Source organism: Siniperca chuatsi, linkage group LG21 (assembly GCF_020085105.1).
Source record: "Siniperca chuatsi isolate FFG_IHB_CAS linkage group LG21, ASM2008510v1, whole genome shotgun sequence".
In the NCBI taxonomy this organism is placed as follows: Eukaryota; Metazoa; Chordata; class Actinopteri; order Centrarchiformes; family Sinipercidae; genus Siniperca; species Siniperca chuatsi.
In genome coordinates this window covers 8,478,036-8,499,565 of record NC_058062.1, presented here as the reverse complement: position 1 = coordinate 8,499,565, position 21,530 = coordinate 8,478,036, and the positions used below count along the sequence as shown (strand labels likewise).

General features: G+C 37.9%; 1 protein-coding gene across 2 annotated transcripts; it reads right to left on the bottom strand.

Moving 5' to 3' along the window:
• On the bottom strand, nucleotides 1-18,892 carry galr2b (galanin receptor 2b). 2 transcript variants are annotated; one of them, XM_044181835.1, is made up of 5 exons: nucleotides 18,002-18,892; nucleotides 12,261-14,845; nucleotides 9,613-9,703; nucleotides 8,382-8,764; nucleotides 1-2,405 (listed from the first exon to the last, which is right to left on the bottom strand). In XM_044181835.1, exons 4-5 carry the CDS (start codon nucleotides 8,753-8,755, stop codon nucleotides 1,643-1,645), a joined length of 1,137 nt encoding a protein of 378 aa, XP_044037770.1. In that variant the 5' UTR covers nucleotides 8,756-8,764; nucleotides 9,613-9,703; nucleotides 12,261-14,845; nucleotides 18,002-18,892; the 3' UTR covers nucleotides 1-1,642. The 2 variants fall into 2 exon arrangements, with proteins under 2 accessions (XP_044037770.1, XP_044037769.1); XM_044181834.1 differs by lacking the exon at nucleotides 9,613-9,703 and having other exon boundaries at nucleotides 18,002-18,888.
• Between the last annotated feature and the right edge of the window lie 2,638 nt (nucleotides 18,893-21,530).

Sequence of the window (21,530 nt, the reverse complement as noted above, 5' to 3'; positions counted from 1 at the left end):
TCACAGCAGAAAATATTTTATTTGGTCAATTATTATAATTAATATATATTCTTAAAATCTACAGGCTGTTATGTTTGAAAACTCTACAAGACACTAAAGTATATACTGTAGATGCAAAGGAAAAAATCACAGTAGACACACTGGATGAAAATTGCAGTGCAGTCAGTGCAAAGAAAAATGTTCTGTGTGGAAATTATTCTCCCAAGAGGAAAATGGCATCTTACACAATCTGAACAGAACACAGCTAAGAGGCGAGAAGATTTTTCTTTTTACAGCTCTGAGGTAGGACACAAGCTTACAGCAAAATAGAGAGAGAGATGCTGAGGATCTGCTTTCATTTGAGGAAGGAAACTAAACAAACCAGGTGAATGATGATTATCATTTCACAGCTTTTAAAATTAAAATTTAAATACACAAAATACACACTTTTTAAAATACACAACTCATAAATGCTTAAGTGCACTCATTGATAAACATATTCATTTAAATATATAATATTTTACACCAAAGAGAAACATGCCATGAATCATTGCAAAATACAAGTAAAGCAAGAACATGTTTTGTAGTGGAGTCCAAAAAGACTTGAGTCGTCTGTCAAGAACTGTTTGTTTTTCATGTTTGTAAAATAAATAAACTTCTCTTTTTACTAAATGTGTACCTTTTGACACCTGATTTTTGAGCTTCTCTTACATTTTGAGACTTTAAATGCTGGTATGAAATTGAAATATAACATTATGTTTGCACAAAATTTTATGAAAGTTTTTTTAAGTTATATATAATTCAAATATACCTAGTAATAGGCTACTATCTTGACAAGACAGAACAGCATCTGCATGCAAGATACAAAAGAGACCAAAAGGACATCCTGCACCAGTTAGAACTTGCAACAACCTTAATAACTGGCTCGCACTTTCAAAACTAGTCAAAAAGGTTTAATCAAACTTTGAAAAACAAAACATAAAACCTACAGTCGAACATGGTGTTGGAAATACTTTGGTGACAACTGGCCTGTCGGTTACTTGCACAGGATGGACTTCACATCAGCGAGGTGAAGCACCACTTTGCAGAGAAATGCCATTCCTTCAGACTTTATGAGCAGGACAATGACCCTAAACCTGCTTCAAACCGTGTTTGAAATCAATTACATGAATTTCCCCCCACAGTCGCCAACCATTTGAAAAGGGAAAACATACATTATGAGACACATTCTGTGCTGCTCTTAAAAAGTGCTGGAATAATGTGGATTGTCAAATATTGAAAAAACTTAAACTTAACTTAAATAAATAAGTGCAAGCCGTGGTTAAGGCAAATGGTGGAAACAGAAAATACTGAGAAATTTTCACTTTTAGTAAATACAAACCTTTCTGACTGAGTATATATTTGTTAGTGGAACTTTATGGGAAGTAATATTTGACAGTATTTGATAAATGATGACACAAACACATTTTTTGTCGTGGACTAACTGTATACACCTTAATACACTGTATCTGTGTAAATATGTTTGTATATGAATCCTTTCCTGTTTGCCACCAAAAATGTGAATATCATGATGACAAGTTCACACATTTAAAAAAAAATATTACCTGCAATGTCTTTCACATAAGGCATTCTGTACTGAGCCTGTCAACAAAGCTGAATCACGTCAAGTCTGCCGCTGAAAGGGCAAATTCAGTGTCACTGTGGCTTCTCTTGGCTCTGCGATAGGCCTGTTAATCATTTCACATTCGTTCTGTCGTATGTTCTCCTCGTTCATCTGCGACACCTCTGTGGAGCCTGCTTCAAACCCAGGCACAGTGTTGGCTACATGAACCACATGAACCTTATTTCTCCCATTTTTGCTGAGGATGCAGCTGAACACTTTCTTGAAGCCTTTGCGAAAGTGCTTGGACACCAGAGCGTACACGATGGGGTTGACACAAGAGTTGGCGTAGGCCATGCAGTGAGAGAGAAGCCTGAAGGCGTACGTGGTCTGATTGAAAGGGAAGTCTCCATACAGGTAGCACAAGATCACCACATGGTAGGGCAGCCAGCATATGCAGAAAAGCACGGTGACAATGATGATCATTTTGGTGACTTTGCGTTTGGCCCTCTTGGATTCCGACATGCCGTCCAGAGGGTCGACAGCCGTCCACAGGTACTTGATGGTTCGAGTGTACGAGAGACTCACAATCAGCACAGGGATGACGTAGCCAAACAGGAAGGTGCACGTATCCAGCACCTTACGGTTCTGCTCCTCCCAGCCGGGGATACACACAGTACTGTTGGCATAATCAATCAGGTCGTAGTAGCTTAGATAAGGACCTGCAAAGACCAGGGAAAGACCCCAGATGATCACCATGGCAACTACTGCATTACACGGGGTTCGTAGCTCTCTAGAGCGCAGTGGGTAACGAATGGCCAGATATCTACAAAGAGAAGAAATAATACATTGATATGTGATCCAAACCACATGAACATAATAATTAGTGGACATAAAATAAAATCTATTTACATAAATATATTCTAAATATTATGACAAAAGCTATAAAGTGAAACAGTTTACTTGTTCATTAACCAATGAGTGCTATTGTTTAGACTATGCTGGTGCAGATTTCTCCTCAGTGTTTTGACTGTAGGCTGATGGAGAGGGAGAGGCGCCCACCAAATCCCTTTAAAGCCTCAAGAAACGGAAAGCCATGATTTTGTGTCAGTCATTAGCTTTTATGACGTCCTTCACACAAAAATGTATCATCTTTTTGGTTTCTTTTTTTATTTTATAAAATTGTATTAATTTTTTACACAACCAAACAAAGAAGCACAGATATTGCCAAATTGCAAAACAAGAATAAATAAATGTTTTAACATACATGGGTTGCATTAACATACATACAAATTACATTATATACATTTTTGTATACATTAGTACGGAAGTTGTGTGAATGACATGAAATTACCACTTTTGAACAAATCAGCGACAAATCTTAGTTCTTTTGAGTACCAGTCATTGAAAATACTTTTTCCTACACCAGGAGGGAAGGCTTTATTTTGAGTTAAAGGTTGTAACGCTGATGAAAAACCTCTTCGGCCAACATGTTTAATAATGTTACGCCAAATTGCTAAACATGATAAGATTGTTTTTAACCTTGGCTGGAAAAGAGAGAAAGGGGCACAACACCATGCATCCGTAGGAGGCTCTCCTTGATCTAAACAATGTTTGAGCCAGCCTGATATTATCTGGGATACAAATACAGAGAGCACTGCATGAGTGAAGATGACATCACAATTGATTTTGATAACTTCACCAATAGTTTGATTATATCAAGGGAATATCCACCAGGAATGCTGCCACCTCCACACTGTTACAAGCATACTGAGGGTTCTGTGTTGTGTCATTCACACCACAGCCGTTTGTGGGTTTTATTGAATAAAAAACAGCCAAACTGGCTGCAAATATCCAGAGAAAGGTTTTGAAAGATTTTTAATAGGATCTGATCTTGCATGCAACGCTTGGTAAAACCATGACAATAGCACAGAACATGACTGTGCCTTGTGCTGTGCTTTTGATGCTGCTGAGCAGGTAGGCGATAAATGCGCAAATCCCCCAACACATCACGTCACGCTATCATGAAAAAAGAGCCTGATGTTTTTATGGCACCAATGTCTTTCAATAATCTGACACCACACTGCTTTTCACCTATCATTGCTGAAGTTATTGCCTCATCGTCACCCGGTTTGTTCATCGTGACATGTGAAGCTGTACCCATATTTAACATGCTGCTAATGTTATCTGAGGGATAGGGGGTACTTGAGGTATTGCAGCTTCTTTTGCCCAAGGCAGGGATTCTGTGTAAAGCTGAAAATCCATGTCCTCCCCATCCACATTTATAGTGCACTTCAGCTAGCTCTCCAGAATCAGAGGAAACAGCCTCTCTTTTAAACCTCACTGAAATGGGACCAAAGATACTTGAATGGAAAAAAGCAGATACCTTGAACCTACTTGTCAAATATGGAGGCTCAGTGGCTCGGACAACTGCAAGCACTCAGACATCACTCTGTATGCTTGGCTGAAATGTCCATATGTATAAAAAAGCGTGACCTAACAGACAGTCTGTTAATGTCTGACAAGATGCTTTGCTTTTTTGTTTTTGTTAGGATTCTAAATTCTGTTTTGCTGATTCAGAAACCAATTAAAATGTAGAAAAGCAGTCTAGGAAACATCTATTGAATGAAATACAGAATCACCACATTTTCTGTTAAATTGAGTCCATGACTAAAAGTATCCTCCACTTCACAATATGCTGGCTCAACTCAGATGCTGTTTCCGTATTTTCTTCCCAAATGTCTGCAGAGATGTAACATTGATCGTATTGGATTTTTGCCCAAATATAGACATTAACTACTCTATACATTATTAATAACTGCGGCCTCAACAGATATACATAGATTTTTAGGCTGGAGGATGGTTGGAGGCTGCATGACAACAGCGCTTTTTTGTACCTCAGTTACATGTTACCAGATCTCAAGTATTTGTTTTCAAACTGCAAGTGCAACATAACTCCCTAGTTAGAAGTAGTTATGCCAAATTGTTTTGTTTTATATAGAATAATTTCCTCTGACATAAAATCACAGTAAATGTATGATCTGCCTGTGGGTAGCACACTGCAGCAGAAAATACTTTCAATTAAAAGACTGTGTGTGTGTGTGTGTGTGTGTGTGTGTGTGTGTGTGTGTGTGTGTGTGTGTGTGTGTGTGTGTGTGCTGCTGTTCATTTAGGCTGAACTGTGATTTAATTCCTGCTGGGGATTCCTGGTCTAAAGTGTAACTGTAAGCTACTGGTTTTTTTTTTACTTGCTACACAGGAACTGTGGAGCAAAACACCCGAAATTCATTAACCTCGCACCTCAGATGTTCCTGCTCTTTTCCAGACTGAGGGGGAATCGTCTGGCTGGCAGGCTGAAAAATCTATTGAATCCTCTAAAGTGTAAACACAGCCAGTGTGATCAGAGTGCGTCCGCTGCAGAGGGCAGCTGCACACTGACTCTGTCTATATTGGCTGAGCTGATAGTATTGCCCAACAACTATAATGATGGCTTAGAGTTTACTCTGCAGGGGATTTTTCATCCAGGGATAACGCATGATTCTCTCATAAGATATTCAATTACAGATTCACTCTCGTCTCTGTAAGGTTTAATGATTCTTTGACTAATTCCATTAATGTGTACCTCTAGGGTCTTTCTTTCTGTTCTTGATGTCAGAGTTGTTTTTAAATCTTCAGATGAGAAAAATACATTTGTGATGAATTAAGTGCACCTTACTGTGAAACTATGTGATGAAATAGTAAATAAAAGAATTTAGAGCATGGACAAAGTGTGGATTTGGATAAAAGCTTTCTCTTCCTTAATGATTTTTTTAGGCTTGTTAATCTGTTTTCTTATAAAACCTGTTCATATTAATAAAGAGATGAAATATGATTTCCATTAACAAACACTATCACTAGGGCTGTCACAATATCAAGTTTTCATGAGTATCATGGCCAAAAGAGTTCCCGATATTATCGCGATATATATAGAAAATCTGGAGGGAAAAAAATGCTATCAGTCAGATTCATCTTTTACTTTGTTTATTGTGTGTTTTGTCTTTACTTTACCGCCACCTACTATGACAAAGCGAGAACAGAAATAAACGGAAATGGTTTAAGAGGCGCTGGATTATTTACACAATATTATCATATGTGTATTATTAACATGATATCAATATTTTTTTTTAAATATCATAGTTATTGTTAAACCGGTATATCGTGACACCCCTAACTATCACTAAGAATACTTGCAAGGGTAACAATTTATAATAAAGGTACAAAACATATACTTAAGTATATGCTTAACTAATGCATGATTCATTGATTCATTGAATCATGCATTAGTTAACACTTAATATATCATCACTTAATTCACATATGCCACCAAATTAGCTGGATTCCAGTTACACAGAAAAAGGATGCATGCATTTGATCAGCGTCTCTGAAAGCCTGAAAGCATTTCTGTTCAATTTATTATTATTTATATTTTTTTTAAATAAAACTTTTTATTAAAATCGTCAGATGCAAACATTTACATGTTGCTGCATGACCCAATGGTCTTTATGTCAAATTTACAAGCTAGGGGGGTGGAACGTGACTTTTTTTATTATTATTTTATTATATTTGTTTAACATTAAGTAATAATTTGCAAATGAGTAGCATGACATGACTTTACGTGATGGGACAGATGTCAGGTAAGTAATGGTTATCTCTTGGGGTCTTCTGTTAAGCTTAAACATGTCTGTCCATTCTTCCCTGATCTGTCAATTGGCACCTGCTAGATGTTTTTGGTTTTAGTGCACCATTCTCTTCAGTGCTGCACTCCCCCACCCCCAGCTTACAAATGTCACACATAAAGATAAGCAACATGTAGATGCATCTGATGACAAGTTTGATAAAAAAATAAAATTGTATCATATTTCTATGAGTATAGAGTGTATATACAAGTGTTATGCCTTCAGAGAGGCTGATCAAATGCATGCTGTAATGCCCTCTTCCTATGTAACTTGAATCCAGCTAATTTAGTATCAATTACATATCTAATTACAGTAATGTATGAAGTAACTGTGAATTAACATTCATTAATTGACGATATATTAAATGTTAACTAATCACATAAACTCATAGTGACTTGATCATTTGTTAACGGTGAATTCATGATAGATCCTGCATTAATTTATACATTAAATCATCATAAGTCTAGCATCAGTTAAGCATTACTTAAGTATATGTTTTGTACCTTTATTATAAAGTGTTACCCTTGCAATTTATAACAGCCTCTGCACTGCATTTAATGTTGTGTGTCCACTGGGAAATCTGCTGGATTCCTTTATGGCACAAAACAGCAGGAAAGTGACTAAATTACTAGTTTGTGTGCTCAGTATATAATTTCTTTCCCTCCATTTACTGATTGAAAGTCTTAATTCATTCCCTCAAATTAGTACTATGTGCCCTTGAATTACTAAATCTTTCATGAATTTGTTCTCTCTCTCCTCTCTTGTGGAGGACAGCAATATGCCTTTGCTTCACCAGAACCTTGGAACTGAGTCTTTATGAAAAACACTATGTTAAACACTGTGTAGTTTGTAAATATGTTTGGATTTTCAGAGATAATACAATATTGTATTTAATAGCAAAAGCCCAATCCATGTATCTAAGTAAAAAATACAATACAAAAACAAAAAATATGTTGTGAGAGTGTCGAGAAGACAAAGGCAAATTAAATAAAGTTGATAACTACAGCTATTAATCTGAATAAATTAAGTAATTTGACAGAGCAATGAAATATTAATTAAAGGGTAATATACATTTAATTTGAGGGTAGGAATTGCATAACAGATTCAACAAATAGGTATGTAAGTGCATGAATTAGTGATTTGAGGAAGTGATTTGTAATTTGAGACCTTAAATGACTGCTATAAGGGATTTATCAAACATTTTCCCTCATGATGCTTGACACTTTGAGAACTTTGAATTTTGTGACATTTTAATAAACTAAACTAATTAATTGGTTAAATGCAAAAATAATTGACAGCTTAGATGGAGTATTGTAGTTGCAGCCCTATTAGCAACAGCCTTTCATCACAGGATGTCATAGTTTTGGGGTTTTGTCCTGTTTCCTGTTTTATTTTGTAGTGTTCTCCTCTCCTCGTGTGTCTTGTGATTTTACTTCCTGTCTTCGTTTGCTTTCCCTCCAGTTTAGATTGTTGGCCACGCCTTGATTGATTGCACATGTGTCTCGTTGTCTCCTACCTAAGTATATTTAGTCTGGGTTTTTTTTTTCTTTGATCATTGTCAGTTTGTTGTCATGATCAATTGCATCAGCAGTGGTATGTGTTCTACATGTCCCAGCCTTGTTTCCTGTGCGTCTCCTAAGTCTCTTGGATTTATTTCTGCGTATGCTTGGAGCTCGCCTGGACTTCTGCTTGTTTTGTTTATTGCCTGCTCCTTGTCTTAATTGTTGGCTTGTTTTGGACTGCCTTCCTGATTTGGAATGCTGCTTGCCTGACTATCCACGGAAGCCTTTCCCACGATAAATAAATTTATTATATCTGCTCTGTCTCTCATCTGCGTTTGGGTCCTATCCCTTGTGTTCCCTACTCCCTTGTGTGACATCCAACGCAACACAGGTAGCAAAGGGCTCTATGGGAAATGTGCTCTTAACTTTGAAAAGCAGCCCTAACAATGTTAACAATCATCCTCTCTGTTCTCTCCTAATAATTATTTCAAGATCATTTGATAATTGTTGTATAATATGTTGTAGTATGTTTGTGTGCACAATTACATAATTTCTCTTCTAGGCTTGACATAATGATGAACATACCGGTCAACAGAGACTGCAGCGAGCGTGAAGCTGCTGGCGTACATGGTGAGGTTGATGAAAAAGTGGACCACTTTGCACATGAAGGAGCCAAACACCCAGCCCTCCAGAGAGTAGATGGTGGCTTGGAAAGGAACGCAGAAGATGATGAAGAAGAAGTCGGCCACGCTCAGGTTGAGTATGAACAGATTGGTTGTGTTGTATCCAACCTGCCCGCTCCGCAGAAGCACAGCGAGCACCAGGCTGTTGCCGATGGTGCCCAGCAGGAAGATGAGGGAGAAGACCACAGACACAATCACACTAGTGGGGTTCAGCTGGTAGCTCTCTGACACATTCGCCTGCCCTCCTGCCTTGCTGAACTCTTCAAAGTCAGACATTTTTCCAGTCTGAAATAGAAGCGAGAAGATGCGTGTGTCAAGCAAATTATATTATCCTAGAGCTTTTGACTGGAAATCTTAAATCCGTGAACTGAGAATACTGTTGTGCCCTTACATTTCCCAATCCAGTATTATTCGCTTCTCTTAAAGAGGGCACATGCACTGGTCAGTATTGTTATGACAAAGGAGCTCACTCAGAGGGGGTTTAATGACAAGTTAGTCTGTGTGACTTGTTATTAAATATACTAAAAGGTTGACAAGCCTCCATGCACCAGAAGATTTCTTTATCCAATTAATCCCCAGTCGACTCATGTCTCACACATTAAGACAAGAATGAAAGGCTGTTTTTAATTGGTTGGTGATGTTTTGTCAGATGTGCCCAGGGAATATTTTCACTGTTAATTAATTACAATTAAGTAAGATTGCAATGCAGCATATCTTTAGATTTAAATTCAAATGGAAACTTTACTAGATTAAATAGTAATTGTAAATTCATACATTTATATTACACTTAATTTTTTTTGAAAGGTTTGCTTTCACAGTGGGAAAGAGGGTCACCTTTTAAAGGGAAGCTGTAATCCTTTGCTGCCATTTCTTCATGTATACACTGTAGCGATTTGTTGGCACCATGTAAGAACCAGAAGGGTGGTGTTTTTGTCTTTTTTTTTTTTTTTTTTTTTTTTCTGAAGTAAGACAGGAAAGGTGGACAGAGAGGGGATGACATGCAGCAAAGGGCTGGATTCAAAACAAATTTAATACAGTAAGGACTCAACCTTGGTATATGGGGCGTGTGCTCTACCGGGTGAGCTACAGGGCCACCATAAGTAGGTATATAGGTAAGTAGAAGAGCCACTTACAGCAGGCAATTCACCTCCCCCTCCTCTTTAATCAAAGGAATTGTCTTAAACCCAGGGCTGTCTGAGTGCTGTCATCTGTTAGATTCACTCTCTGAAAGCGGGAAGAGCAGAAGTCCATCTCAGCTGGGACCTTTGCTTTCAGCCAGGAAGACATCATCTAGTCATTGTGAGCTGTGGTTTATCTGTCCATTTCTGACCAGCAATAATGTCATATTAGAGTTTATGTACTCTCAGGCTTTGTTTTTGTCAAATTGTCATTTTGCTGAATAGTGAGTGATGCAAAACTGAGGCTTTAAAGTAAAGAGGTTCTCTTGATGAAGTTGATGAGTCATAGTGAAGGGAGACAAACACAAGCGTGATCTCTCCAAAAGTTTAATTTAATCCCATCTATTCATCAGAGTTCAATTCTGTTGAAGTAAATTTAATGAACAGCTGAGACTGCAAACCCTGTGTTTGGTTATATTCCTTGCTGTGATTTGATGATAGTACCACATTGTTCAGTGCATTAGTGTGCTGTTAAGAATTGGTTTATCTGTGGATATTCAGATATGGTTCCATAGAATCATATCTGAAATAAGAAATTACATGACAAGACCATTTGGTAGTATATAAACTTAATGTCTAGGAGACAAGGTTGATCAATTGGTTTGGATGTTGAGAATAATAAAAACATTTACATCTCACATTATTACTCCATGTGCCCACCCTTCAACATACTATTAAAATTTGAACCGGTAATTTCTTGAGGTTGTAAAGAGCAGGCTCCTGCACATCTGAATTCACAATGCCAACTGCCATCCAGAAGCTTTGGAGCACAAACGGTAATGATGGGCAGCTGGAAGCAGATGCACTGTATCAGGTTAAAATGTATTTTAATCAGCTCTTCATGCTGCTTTCTGAAAATAGAGGAGGAAATTCTCATTTTTCTGCCTTGCAGACTTCAGATAAACACTTTGTCCATTTAGGAGACGTCAATGATCAATGACCGTCTCCTGTTTTGAAAGAAATCCATGTCATATCTCCATCAAACAGTGGCCTGCATTTAGAAATGGCACTTTTGTCGTACCCTTGAGTGGCAATAGAGAAAACACGGATCACAACCACATTTTTATCCAATTCTGTTATCTTCTTGATTACACCACGTAATTTGTGTTGTGCTTGCAATTTCCAATCATGAAAGTGACTTAAAAAAGGAAACTACCCACATATTTGATAAAGCCACACTATGCCAAGCTCAGGCTTCAACCATCACAGGCTTTAGACTAAAAAGAAGAAGCAAGATTTATTTTTTAATGGAATCACCTTAAAGCAAGAAATTAGCTTGATCTGAATTGAACAGACTAGCATTTTATATGAAAGACATGCCACATGAATAATTAATGCCCCATATCCATGCCAGTACAAATGTGATCACTTACAAAATTCATGGAGCTGAAATGATATTGCAGCACTGAGAAGCTCACACTGTAACAAAGCAACTTGTAGATGGACAGATTAGATTTTATTTTGGCAGTTTTCGCGCCAGAAATGATGAAGAAATAATTCACAGTAATGTTGTCTTTTTAAAACAGTAAAGCAAAATTACAGGGAACTATAGACCATTAAAAACTGATATGTTGTGACATTTTAAGTCCTCAGGCTTTTTTGCTTCCATTCCTCAAATCTCAATAGCTTAAAATGAATTATTAAACATTATTAAACTTTCAACATCCTTTGAGTATAAACTCTGCTGCCAGTCTATCTGCATAATCAGAATTGTTACTGAGAGCAAAATGAAGAGGATATACTTATCAGTCAATGGCAAATAAATGACACTCTAAAGTGGAATGAACATATTCTTATTAACCTTATAAAGAGTGATTGTTATAGCATCGGGTGGTTGATGCTGCAGAGGAATTCTCCCCACAGCTCTGTGTCCATGCCTGACTTTAGCAGCCTCTTTCATGGTGTGGCTGATTCCCCTTTCTTACCACTAGGGATGACAATCTGGACTGATAACATTTCCGACTGCAGTGGGATATCACGGCTAAGACTCGAGCCAGAACATGTGCAAGAGTATCAGGGGGATCAGAGAAAACAGGCATAGACATACAGGAGATTTATGAGCTGCTAATTGAGTGTGAGGGACCTGACAGGTTGTGGAATTTGTAGACTTTGGCTGAGCTCAGCGTGACGGATGTGAGAGTATAATTTAGAATTTTTGGAAACTAAACAATGAGTAATGAAAACAGCGGAGCCAGAGAGGAGGAGGGTGATGAGGATGGTGATGTGGATGTAGCACAGCCTAAACCAGACTCTGTGGGAGAACATCTTCAGCATTAAAAAAATGATGATCAGGCACAGATAAGGCAACAGATTCCATCACTGTATTTTGCATCTTTATAAATAAGCAACAGAGCTAGAGTAAAATACATGATATCAAATCTTATTCTGGCAGATGTCAGGGTAAGATTAACATCCAAACTTTAGATAACAGTCGAGCAGCTTTAACATTTCTGCATCTTGTAATAAATGATTAAAAAGGAAATCCTGATTGTGTATCATACATTTGAATTGCAAATGTTCCAAAGATCCTTTCCAACATTTCCATTCCACACAAACAGCAGAATCAGCATGCAGATCAGGCAGATGCAGTATGATAAACCTACCAGGCTGATGATGAGTGGCCAGTATCCAAAGCTTCAGCTCACCACTCAGATTAAGAACGACACTCCCAGCAGACCTGCTCTGTTAAGATGCTCATACTCTTTACACTGAAGCCTCTGTTCTTCCAGTGAACATCGCTATCTGCCTGTGTTGCTGGTATCTTACTCTTTCTCCGCCCCCCACCCCTTTCCCCCTAGTGAGGACTCCTCCTCCACATTCACTTTAATGTTCACACTTCACTGCAGAAAAGGATTGCAGAGCGAAGGTATGGAGAGAGGCTACAGCGCCCAGGAAATAACCAAAAGCAACATTGATCGTCCCTCTAAAGAGTCTGCCCATGTACACAAATCATCTTGTCTTCAAATATTGTCTGCCAAGAGGGAGCACGTTATAATTTAGCCAATTAATTCAGGAGGGACACATATAGTATTGTCTGTGTAGACATAGTTGGAGCTTTAATTCATGGGTAATGTTATTTCAGCATCAGGTTTTCAAAATTAAAGCAGGCGGGTGACATCACTATGAATGCCTATGGGTCTATTTTCAGAAAATATAATATCTCCTTCCATTGTTATACTGACGACACCCAGCTGTACCTCCCACTGAAACCTTATGATCCATGCAGTGTTATCTCCCTTTTAAATTGTATTGAGAATGTAAAATCCTGGATGGCAAAAAGCTTCCTTCAGCTAAACCAGAATAAAACTGAGGTCCTAATCTTCGACCCTGCAGACAACTCTGTAACCACAATCACTGCCCTCGGGCCTCTGTCATTGAATATCCACGCAAAAAATCTTGTGTTATGTCTGATTCTGGTTTAAAATTTGATAAACAAAACTCAGTTGTCAGCACTAGCTTCTACCATCTTAGATCACTTGCAAAATTAAAATCAGTGGTGTCTGTTAAAGATTTGGAGACTATAGTTCACGCTTTTATTTCCTCTCGCCTTGACTGATCATGAAGACATGCCAGTCCTATGAGTTATGATTTTATCAAGATATTCTATGCTTTTATTAATTGTTGTATTTTTCTATTTATGTCTGTGTTTCTATATAGTAAACTTGACTTGACTTATCAACTTACATGATTATATAACATTTTCTTATTTTCTTGTGTAATAACCCTGTAACTAACTTTTAGGATCAGATGAATTTGATGTACGAATCTTGTGCTTTAGGCCATGTTCAAGGGGTCTGAGCTTTGGGGGGTTTAGAGTCATTAATAATAACTGAGCTGTCTTGGCCTACAGGAAAGGTTATCATGAAATGCATGCATGAAAGTCTCTCCTATCTTGATGTTTAAGACAGATTACTGTATTCATTACTTCTATCAGACATATCATAATCACAAAGACCCCATTTATCTTGTACAAAAATTTTACTTTTAGTATTGAGACACAACTATTTTACTAGACATGTGGCAAAAAGGCAGTGTGTACTGTACTACTTCAATTCAATGTGCTGTCTTATATTGAGCAATGTATGAATGAATTAACTCCTTCGACAGATTAATCAAGATAATACTGTGTCCAGTTTTAAATTGTAATTGAAAAAGCATCCTGAAAATAGTAAAACATTAAACATTATTTGCCTTGCAGCCTTTTTGATTAATATAGTAGTTTATAGTAGTTTTCAGAGCTTGTCTGTCTCTGTCCTCTGGTGTCACTATGTATATTCTTATATGGACCCCAGGAATACCGCCATGATACAGCAGCTGATGGGGATCCAAACAAACAAACGATGAAAATACCATGGAATCAAAATCACAGCATGTCAGAGGTAAATGAAAAGGTTACAAGAATCAGTAAAGGGTCAAGCTGACTGTCAATTCAAGAGAAAGCAGGGGACAAGAATGACTCATGCAACAGAGAATAGGCAGGCAGGACCAATGTCATTGATTGCTAATTTTGTGCCATGATCGAGTCATGACCAATACCATCTGCTAAATAAAAAGCCTCTTAATGAAAAATATTGTAGGTTTATGATACAAATGCATGAAACAATGGGTATATGTGTTATTTTAAACATTACAATCTATATTTTTAATGTTTATTTATCTCCTGACACATTTGCAGATGTAGCTTTATATTTTAATAATAGTATTAAGAATGTAATGTCCACATGTGGATGTTTGCTCCTCATGCTGCCACACTGTAGTCAATGTATCTCGAGCCAGCTACCCACCCATCCATCAAACTGTCAAGTGCGCACACAAGATCACCCGGTGGTTTCTATAACGTCTAATAAAGGATCCATGTGTAGGAGAGAAGAGGCCCAGTTCCTTTTATGGTGAGACCCTTACTTAAGACCCTTTATTTAATCACTGGTTCAACTGTAAACCCAGATGAGTCAATCAAGCTCCTGGGCATCCTCGCCATGTCCAGCATGCTCACGTTTTTCCAAATCAAAAGGGTCTTGAGTTCCTGAATCAAGTAATATTCAGATGCAACTTCACAACCTTCAGTCCGTTTCTGATTCTTCCTGTTCCAAACACAAGCACCGACATGCTCATATCCATCAATGAACGGCATGACACCGAATCAGACAAAATGGCAGGATGGAGCATCATGTTGACACAGAGCAGCTGCCTGTGGAAAACAAAAACATGCTTTTTAATCCATCACTTAACATTACTATGATTTATACTGCTATCACTGTCATTTATCATCGCCCTTGCAGGTTTTTCAATATTTTTGTCCTATACTTTTACAATATTTGACAGTGACACAGAAAATCTGAAATTCATCTCGCTGTTCAAGCCCACAAACAAAGGCCATTAACTGCTAACATTAATTTTATGCATCTTCTCTTCAGTATATAGTCATGTATTGCATCTGACAATTAACATTGAACTACAAAGTTCCAGGTTGATTCCAGTTGAGATAAAATCCATCTTTCCACAGGTTCCTTGTGTAACGGGACCACCCTTATTTAAAATGGAAGGTGAGAAATTTAACTGATGCAAACAGCTTAGTTTGGACAATGATGGATTCTGGCCTCATTGTAAGGCAAAATAACATTCAGAAATACCTCTGGGTGTTGTTTCATGTGAATGTTTCCATGGCAACCGCTGATGGATCAATTTGAAAGGATGGTGAAAACGCGGGATTGATTTCCATTCAGAACACAAGTAGTAGCATGGCATTTTACAGAGTAGTCTACATACTGTAGAAATGCAGTGAATTTGTAAATTATTAAAAGGCAGCTTCAGGCTAACAGAATTAAAAACATTTCTTCTGCTAACTTAAACCTCAAACATTTCTCTGTAGAATTCAACATAACGATGGTATGTGATAAGACAGCATCCCTATATGCTTCTGTTTTATTCATTATATCTAAATTTATTCATTATTCATTATATCTAAAATGGATTCATTGTCTTCAGAGACACGCTATCAGAAATTGCAGAATAGTCTGCAGTGTACCAGTGACATGCAGTGACACTGTTTCTGAGCTGATAGAAGCAGAATGGAGTGAAACCATTGTGCACATGGCCTGTGTGAATAATTACCTCAGTGTCAACAAGCAAGCAAATAGCTCCTGTAATAAAAGTGTGACAAAAATACTGATAGAATCATTAACTTCAAGATTCTACATCTCTGAAAGAATGCCATGTTCTCAATTCAATTACTTTGAACAGACCACCTTATTAATTAGTCTTCTGCTGAGATGTAAAAACAAGCCTTCAATACTGATGTTTTACAGTAGAAATCAATTACATTGTGAGTGAATGGCTTATATGCTGCATGTGATCTTGCTTTATTGGTCCCCTCTCAGTGCAGAAGATTAATTACAGCGATAGCCTCAGGGGAAATAAGTGGTGTATCTGAGGTGAAGTGTTAACCTCACATGCACACCTTGGCTCATGATCACCAGAGCATTTACATTACCTGGAACCTGCTGTGCACAGACTGGAATGACATAAAAGAGAAGTGCATACAGTTTGCTGATAGATCAACTGGCTAAGTCCAGTGGTGGAAGAAGTGCTCAGATCTTTTACTTCAGTTAAAGTACCAATAAAACAATTTAAAAATACTCCATTACAAAAGGGGTCCTGAATTCAAAAGCCTACTTAAGTAAAATCACAAAAGTAATATCAGCTAAATGTACTTAAAGTTCCCCTGCAGACATGTTTTAAAGTATGTAAAAAATACTCTGCTATGATTAATATTTTGTTTAACATGGTTATCCTACATAAAAAATAAAAGAACAACATTCTTCCTCCCTTTCTTCTTTCTTCCTCATTGAGAAATTCTGGATCTCTGAATGCCCCGCCCACCACCACTGCCTGTTGGTTAGGTTGACTGGTGTTAGGTTGACCAGTGCCAGTGAGAGCAAGGAAGTGGCTGAGCGAGCGGTGCACGTTAAGGCTAGCGTTAGAGGAGACATCAGAGAGATTGAGGCACACATGTTTGAGCCAGTTCAGTTACACAAATTTGTATTCATTTCTTTGGACTTTTGTCTAATCTTTTTTGTGAAATGTAAGTAGAATTTTCAACAGCACCACTCTGGCTCAGACTGAATATGATGTTGGTATTTAATGTCTCCATATTGTGTGCCTTTCTGCAGAGGTCAATAAAATCCAACCCTAAGTCATCTTAGGTCTGCCGCATGATTCGTAACTTTATTATTTCTGAAAATGCACCACTTTCAATTACTTTTACACAGAAAAAAAGAAGAGGAGCATAAATTACATCATGAAGGTTTGTCTAAAACAAAGCTTTGAATAAGTTATTGTATTCACATACCTCTATAAAAACTGTGTGGGAAACCTGCAAGGCTACTTGCCTTATTTCTGTTTGAATCATTGCACTCTCATCCTATAAGAATTAGGTGGCGTTTCAAAGAAAAGATAAAATACTAACAAGAATAAATTCTAAGATCTTGACATGATACATACGGCACATGGCAAGTAAGAGCTGATACTGAAGCACATCTACATAAAAGACATGACTGCGTAAGAAATATGAGAGTGGAAAAAAATACATGACTAACTGTAATTACAGATCAGTGGTTCATAACAGACCATTAATACATAAAAGAAGTGAATGCACTGGATCAGGAAGAAGTATTTTTTTCAGATAGACATGCTACAAAATGTTTCACAAACAGTAAAGCTTCAGGATGAGATGACTAGACCACAGAATCCTGCTGTTTTTGTGTTGACTTCCTTGCTGGTTAAGTTATAGCATAATTATATAATACAAATACCTTTTTTATTTGTTTATTTGTACAGCAACATTTCATACAGTGCTTAGATTGATAAAAATACCAAAAACTAAAATGAAGACAAAATGAACAACTTGCAACAACACTTTTTAGCCATGCTAGTGTCATATATGGCTCTATGAAAGGCAGTGTTGGTCTGACGGTTGGTCGGTTCACCGCTTTTGTCGAGAGTGAAGAACTATTGGATGGATTGCCATCAAATTTGGTACAGACATTAATGCTCCCTCAGGATGATTTGTAACAACTTTGGTGATCCCCTGAAACTAATGACATTTCCATCAGCCTCAGCTGTAACCTATTTAGTGTTCGGTACTAATTAGCTAATGTTAGAATGCTAACATGCTTAACTAAGATAGTCAACATGGTGAACATTATACCTGCTAAACATCAGCATTTTAGCATTGTCATTGTGAGCATGTTAGCATTCTGATGTTAGCATTTAGCTCAAAGCACCACAGAACCGCTAGCCTGGCTGTTAGTTTTGATTTAATGGCAAAGTTTATGGATTAAATTACCTTTTCATGTGGAAGGAGGGTGAGCTCTAGGACTGTGAGTCAGAGGAGTGTCTGATGAGAAGAGAAACCAAAAGCAAAACACTAATTTAGCCTCATCAGATCGCAGTAGCTACATAGGTTTGAATGCAGATTGAAAATACTACAGCATTACATTGCAAAATGCCACCATGTGTCATTCCAGGCCTTAGCTACCAACTGTGTATCATTATTCCCTGGTTGTCATAGAGACAATAGGGTTATTGCAGATGATCTCGTGTCTGCACTTAATGGTGAGTACAACACATTTTTTCTTGAGGTGTGCTTCCACTGGGGTTGTTTTTCAGTGTGCCAGCGTTTTTTTTTGTTACAAAAAAAGAAGCATGTGAGGCTGTGCATCGGCTGTAAGCAGGCACCTCCTTTAAAGCATTTTTTGCCTTTCTGTGCAGCTTCTGAAGATGTCTGAAGTTGACAATATTTCAACTTTTCAGAATTTTGGCAGTGCCACTTTTTTGAAAACTGATAGTTTAGAGGTATTAGACCTACACTGTTCTTATTCCATGGCATTCAGACTGAGCAGTGAAGCAGGAAAAAGCCATAGAAAAGCCATTTATGAAGCCATGGAACCCCACTGGCATTGATCGGCAGGAAAAGGAAGCATTCGTTATCCTCAGAGAGACATCTATACCCTAATAGATGGACAATTCTCACGCTGCAATGCACAAGTTGCTCCTGTCTGGAAGAAACAAGAACAAACTAAGGAACGCTGAAGGGAATTGTATGCTGGGTTCAGCACGAAAATCACAGTTTGTTTGGTTTGGATTCAAAGCAGACAACCACCTTCATCATAGAAGAAGAGGCCATGTGATTGCTAAAATACTGTTCATATCAATCATATTACGGATATTACTTATTTAAACATCTGCTGCTAGAGCTGCTTTCGGTAATAGTCATCTGCAGCTGCTGAGAACACTGTGAATCCACAGATGGCTCTGAAACCATTGAAGTCAGCTCTTGTACTCAGACAGAAGAACATAGCGTAACTGATTTATATAATACTGTATGTTTTCACATGGGAAATGTTCCAGCCCAGCACACCACAGCTTCAGCTGTTCACTTGAAAACTAAAACCTGATTCATTATCCAAACCAGCAAAACCTGACTGAAGAAATGCTGCTTATTGTTAAAATTAAATGTCAGTGCATGTAATCCTTGTAAAGAAGTGGGTAAACCATGTGTATGGATGCAAAACATTTCTTCTATCAAATGACCAGCTGCTTTTACTACCATTTTACTATAATTATACCACAGTTCCACGTGTAAAAGTCAAGTAACAAACATACAACTATTGTATGTGAAAGATTAAAGCCCTTGCTTTCAGGGTACAAAAAAAACACTGCAAACAAATGTAGTGAGTGATATTATTTAAATATCAAATATATTTATTGTTTCTGTTAATTCTGACACTCAAACGATCTCCACCCAGCAACTCACCACATGCTTCTGTTCACTAATGAAGCATAGTTCAGGCAGAGCACTGAAGTCACGCTTGTATTGGCTGATTGGCATCAGCTGTTTGCAATATGCTTCACAATGAATGGCTCATTTACAGCTGTGTGGCTAGTAATGTCTAATCATATTCATGCAGGTGTACAGTGTGGACATTACAACCGGTCATGTCTCAGTGTTACCTGTTGCAGCAGCTCTGACACAGTCTGTGCTTCTCATTTTGGGCGACTTGCTTAAGGAGTAAATAATTGAAGTGTGCTGTGTGTCTTCTGCTGCCTGCGGTGGTCAGCTGGTTATCAAACAGCCGTCGGTTCAGAAGCCGAGTTTTCCTGTATTTTCCTGTATTTTCTGTTGGACAGCGAGCACTCTGTCAGGGGCCTATTCACCTCAATCTCGACTTGCCATTATGCTAGAAGCAAAGTTAAGTATGTGCTGATTGTGCTTTCATTAATTGCCAGTGACATCACATTTTGGCTCAGTAGCCTAGTTTGCTTGGCAATGCCAGTAAGCAGTGCTGGAAGAAGTACTCAGATCCTTTACTTAGGCTAAGTAAAAGTAACAATTGTGTAGAAATACTCTGTTACAAGTAAAAGTCCTGCATTTGAATTTCTACCTATAAATTTGATCATGCCCAGAAGAGTGTCTCACTCCTGACTGAGCCTGACTGACCTGAAATGGCTTCTTACTGATCATGGTGCAGTCGCTCATATGTCCTTGGGCATGGTTAAGTATGAATCTGGTGTTTGTGAAATGAGAAGCAGAGATAATTACAAGCATGAACACAGAGCCACAGTACAAAAGAACGACAACTGCCCCCAGGTTTTCAGGTGGCTGACAATACACACTAGTCAAAGACTCAAGCAGGAATTATTCAGTTTGTAGTTTGCATAAATCAGTCTTCACTGTACTCAAACTGGCAGGAGTTAAGCAGAGCAGGGTGAGGATGTTGTCAACCTCAGCTCCCTTCACTCATCTTTACTCACTTTGTAAAAAAGAATATTAAATCAATCAGTTCAGTCTCATTGAAGTCAAGGCCCATTTACTTGAGCACTATGTGCTCTTGTGTGCATTTTACACACACGCTTACAATCAGCTTCTACTGTGTCCCATACTCTGTCCTGCTTTATGCTTGTACTCTGTTCAATGACTGAACATTTTGCAGTTGGAAAAAAAGAATTACACTCACGCCAGAGCTTTTCCTGCCCAGCCCGTCCCACTTTCATACCCCAATGAGTGTCAAGTATACTTAATTCTAAAATTAATAAAATCATACCCACTGAGCTTTAGAGCTCTTAGTGAGCTTCTGGCTTCTAGTGTTTAAATGGCTGTAATTAATGTCCTTTTCATCCATAACAATATCCAAAGACATAAATGACACTATCGTTCTTAGAATAAGAGCAGTAAATATTTAAAATGTACAGTATATGGTATGTTAGAGGTACATGCACAACAAAATCATTGTTTTCTGTTTGCTGCTGCTAATACAGCAGTGTGCTGCTAATGCAGCAGTTTTTTTTCCGTTTGGAAATAATCAAATGAAGATGCTTTTATATTTAAAAACATTTTTTTTTGTTGTTTTGTTCCGCAGCTAGAGTACTGGGAATAACCAACAGTACCAAGTCAGCTTGCAATAAGTATGGTGGTGCCAATAGTGTCAGCTGTATGAGGTTCATGGCCTATTTGTGCCAAACCACTGGCCCAGGTGCTGGTGCTGCTGGTGAACCAGTTGGACATTTCAAGTAAAGATGATGCATGTTTGAGCTGATGAGATACTCTTTATTCATTCACCATCTGGTCTGTTCAAGTGAGATTACTCACATGAACACTCTGCATTAGTGAATCTGTTTCACACACACGTATTGTTGTTACCATAGCAATCAATTCTGTAAAAATCCCTCCAAAGCTACTTATGAAAATGTGCATATTAGCTGTGGATGTGGAAACTGTGTGTGTATTTTGATCTAAATAAACAATTTCAAGGTTTCTGCCACTTCTCCAACTTTTCCATTTGCACTGACACAACAATGAGCACATTCTGCTCCAC

Bases quoted from the DNA above. Each gene is read 5' to 3' on its own strand.
- galr2b (XM_044181835.1), bottom strand. From the start codon at position 8,755: ATGTCTGACTTTGAAGAGTTCAGCAAGGCAGGAGGGCAGGCGAATGTG. The intron at 2,406-8,381 runs GTATGTTCATCA...TTCTCTTTGTAG, and splicing joins GCTGCAGTCTCTGTTGACCG to ATATCTGGCCATTCGTTACC.